Below are 3,202 nucleotides of genomic sequence, written 5' to 3' on the forward strand. Positions count from 1 at the left end.
CCCCCCCCCCCCCCCTTAAATGTGTGCAATTTCAGATTTTAGCAACAACGTGAAGTTCATGTAAAATGAGTTTAAGTCACACTGGTCGGATTTTAAAAGTCTGAACGGCCATTGTTCTTCATGAACATCGTTAATAGTGGGTGCAGCCACCCCGTTCGATCAAACACTCGGCACAGCGTCGACGCACGGACAGGACATGCCTTCGGAGAACTTGTTTCGGTAAGTTCTGCCACTCCTGGACGAGGTAGCCCAAGAGATGTGGAAAGTTTTTGTGCAGGAGGGTGGTTGTCCATTATCCGGGGGTCAAAGTGGTCACGAATGTTCTCTATTGGGTTCAAATCCGGACTACAAGCTGGCCAGTCCATGCATGTAGAACCTCACTACTGCAGGAAGTCCCCCACGATGCGTGCACGATGTAGCGTGGCGTTGTCGTTCTGCAGAACAGCTTGGGGTCCAACCTGCTGCAGAAGACGAACAGCAAGGGGACACAGGATTGTGTCCCTATACCTTACCTTGGTCAAATTACCCCTGTATATGGGGGTTTTTTTTTAAAGGGGGGGGGGAGTCTGTGGTAAGCTGAGAAGCCTCCCAAAACCAGAACAGACCCTCCATCATAGGATGCAGTCAGGGTGGAACCTCTCTCCTCCGCGCTCCAGACGTGGGCTTGCCTGTCTGGGTGCAGCAGGTTAAATCTGGATTTGTCCGAGAAGACTACTTGGTCCCACTGACGTTGTGTCCACTGTGAATGGCGAGCAGACCACGCCCGATGAGCTGCTGCTGCTTTGTGGGACGGCATGTGCCTTGGACGCCTGGCAGGAACACGACAAGCGAACCTGACTCAACGGAGACGGTTCCTGACCGTCTCCTCGCTCACGTAGACATTGGCTGTCATCCGTAGTTGACACCTGGTCGATCCTGCCGTAAATTGGTCAAACGGGGCCGCCCTGGTCAAGGCCTGTCCTAGACCCTTCCGGTCGCTCACCGTCGTTCTTGTTACCTCCATATGACTCAGAGGGACATTCCCGAGTCTATAGGCAACAACTAGGAACGTGGGGCCATCTTGGAGCCAGGCAAGGGATCGTCCTCTGTCGAAATCAGGCAACGAGTATCGTTGGACCATCGTGGTGTAATGAAACATGGCTGAAAAATGCTGGCTTAAAAAGGGTTTCAAGTGAGCGATGTTCACAGCTAAGACATCTGTTTAGCACGTGCCAGACTCAGTTTTAGCCAAAAGTCCATAATATTATTATACCACTGTTGCTGAGGCAGATACATTTAGCCCATTTTCCATGCTTTTCGGCTGTGTTTCAAAATGCCCTGCTCTGTTGCTGTGAAACTTGTGTGGGCAAATTTGCTGTTTTGGCAAACTGTGTCTAGTCGTCAGTGCGTGTGCCAAGTTTGAGTTTAAAGGGTTTGCGATCTATAGATATAGATTCTAGATCTATTGAAGTTTAAACTTGACAGGTGAAAACACGAGCTGTTCCTTGACATTTTTGTATGAGTTTAAAACGAATTTTTGAAATAGAAAAAGATATACTATCTAGGGCCTACTTCTCCTTCCTCTTTCGGTGTCAGGTCAGGAGCAGACTGTGACGATCATGGTACCCCATTACGTAAAATTCCTGTTGTCTACATTTTGGCAACTGGTCTTCTGTTGGGGTTGAGGATGGAGAGAGGCGAACACCGTAATCTCTGGACCACGAGAGCCCAAACGAGCTCTAGTACTACTTATAACCTCTGTGGATTTCAGTCAGTGGCAAAGTAGTTAGTGAGCTCAGGCTCACAATATTGTAGAGCATAATGTGTCAGTGATAAGTTGTTTTGAAGGGTGGTCACTGGGGCCGGTCTTTTACAAAGACAAGATAACCATAACTCAAAATACAAATAGGACTCTGCACAGTGTCGACCAGCAATTGTGTATGTGTTTGTGACATTAAGTATAATTTCATGTTTTCACGCACATGCATTGCTTTGTGTGCGCGCGCGTGTGTGTGTGTGTGGGGGTGTGTGTGTGTTTGTGTGTGTGTGTGTGTGTGTGTGTGTGTGGGTGTGTGTGTGTTTGTATTAGTTTGCAAGTAAGCATGTGTGTGTGCTTGTGTGTGTGTGTGTGTGTGTGTGTGTGTGTGTGTGTGTGTGTGTGTGTGTGTGTGTGTTTATGTGTTTATTGGCACCAGTGTAAAAGAAATTTCACAAGGGGATCAGTTAAGGGGAATGTTGACCTATATACTTTTCTCACAGTCCACGGGAGTCCACAGGACGAAAGAGTGGAAGGGACGGTATGGGAAAAACCGGGGGGAGAGTTTAGGTTTTTTGTTTTTGTTTTTTAGGTTTTGTTGTTATTTTTTTGGCCACGGAGGGGGGTAGGGGAGCTAGAATTTATAAGAAAAGATCTCAATATTGACACAAGCATTCAAGTAATGAATCATACCTTGTGAGGCTCAAGATGGATACGTTTCAACAAAAAAGCGACCCGGTAACCTTGGTGTGACAAAGTAGTAAGAGTAAATAAAACTGTGTGAAAAAAAAATGAAATGGTATAGCTTTAACGCCCCTATCAACACTAATAGTAATAGGTTATTTAAGAGGCAGAGCCTCCGAGTTTAACGTCCATCTCCGAAAGGACCGAGCCAAATATGGGAAATTCGTGTGCCTTTCCCAAGGACACAGCGTCGGACCGAGCTGAGGCTCGAACCCCCGAACCCGCAATCTCACGATTACGAGTCCGGTAGCCTAACCACAAGGCTACCGACGCCACTTAAAACTGTGCTACCCTGGGTGGTGAGGAAAACGTTTATACACTCACCTGAAAGTTGAGCCCCCTGTCGACACCTTTTCCCGGCACAAAAGGTGTGCTCCTAAAGATCCTGTTGGTGTAGATGATCAACAAAATATTGTTTGTCTCCGGTGAGAATATGTAGACTTCTTTGTCATCCACCGACAGCTCCGTCCAGTAGAAATGGAATATTGAATCTCCCAGAGGAATCTTTCGGTTATAATCCTGCAGATAGTCGGGTGATCATGAATCATATATGCTTTGGTTTGTGATGAAGGAAAGTAATGGCTTTGAAGCTATTTCGTGCCTGGCAGAATAGGCACGATGAAAATGTCTACGACTTGATAAGCAGATAGGTTAGTTTAGTTTCTTTTGTTAGAGTTCTCTCTCTCTCTCAATCTCTCTCTCTCTCTCTCTCTCTCTCTCTCT

General features: G+C 46.7%; 1 protein-coding gene across 1 annotated transcript in view; it reads right to left on the reverse strand.

Moving 5' to 3' along the window:
- Window positions 1–2,998, reverse strand: part of LOC101862524 — a gene marked incomplete at its 5' end in the record, with an annotated part of 86,372 nt that extends 83,374 nt beyond the window's left edge. The window contains 1 exon segment of the mRNA XM_005105559.2: window positions 2,804–2,998. Within this exon segment, the coding sequence (XP_005105616.2) occupies window positions 2,804–2,998 (195 nt within the window).
- Window positions 2,999–3,202: the final 204 nt, after the last annotated feature.

This window comes from Aplysia californica, unplaced genomic scaffold (assembly GCF_000002075.1).
Source record: "Aplysia californica isolate F4 #8 unplaced genomic scaffold, AplCal3.0 scaffold00477, whole genome shotgun sequence".
NCBI classification, from domain to species: domain Eukaryota; kingdom Metazoa; phylum Mollusca; class Gastropoda; order Aplysiida; family Aplysiidae; genus Aplysia; species Aplysia californica.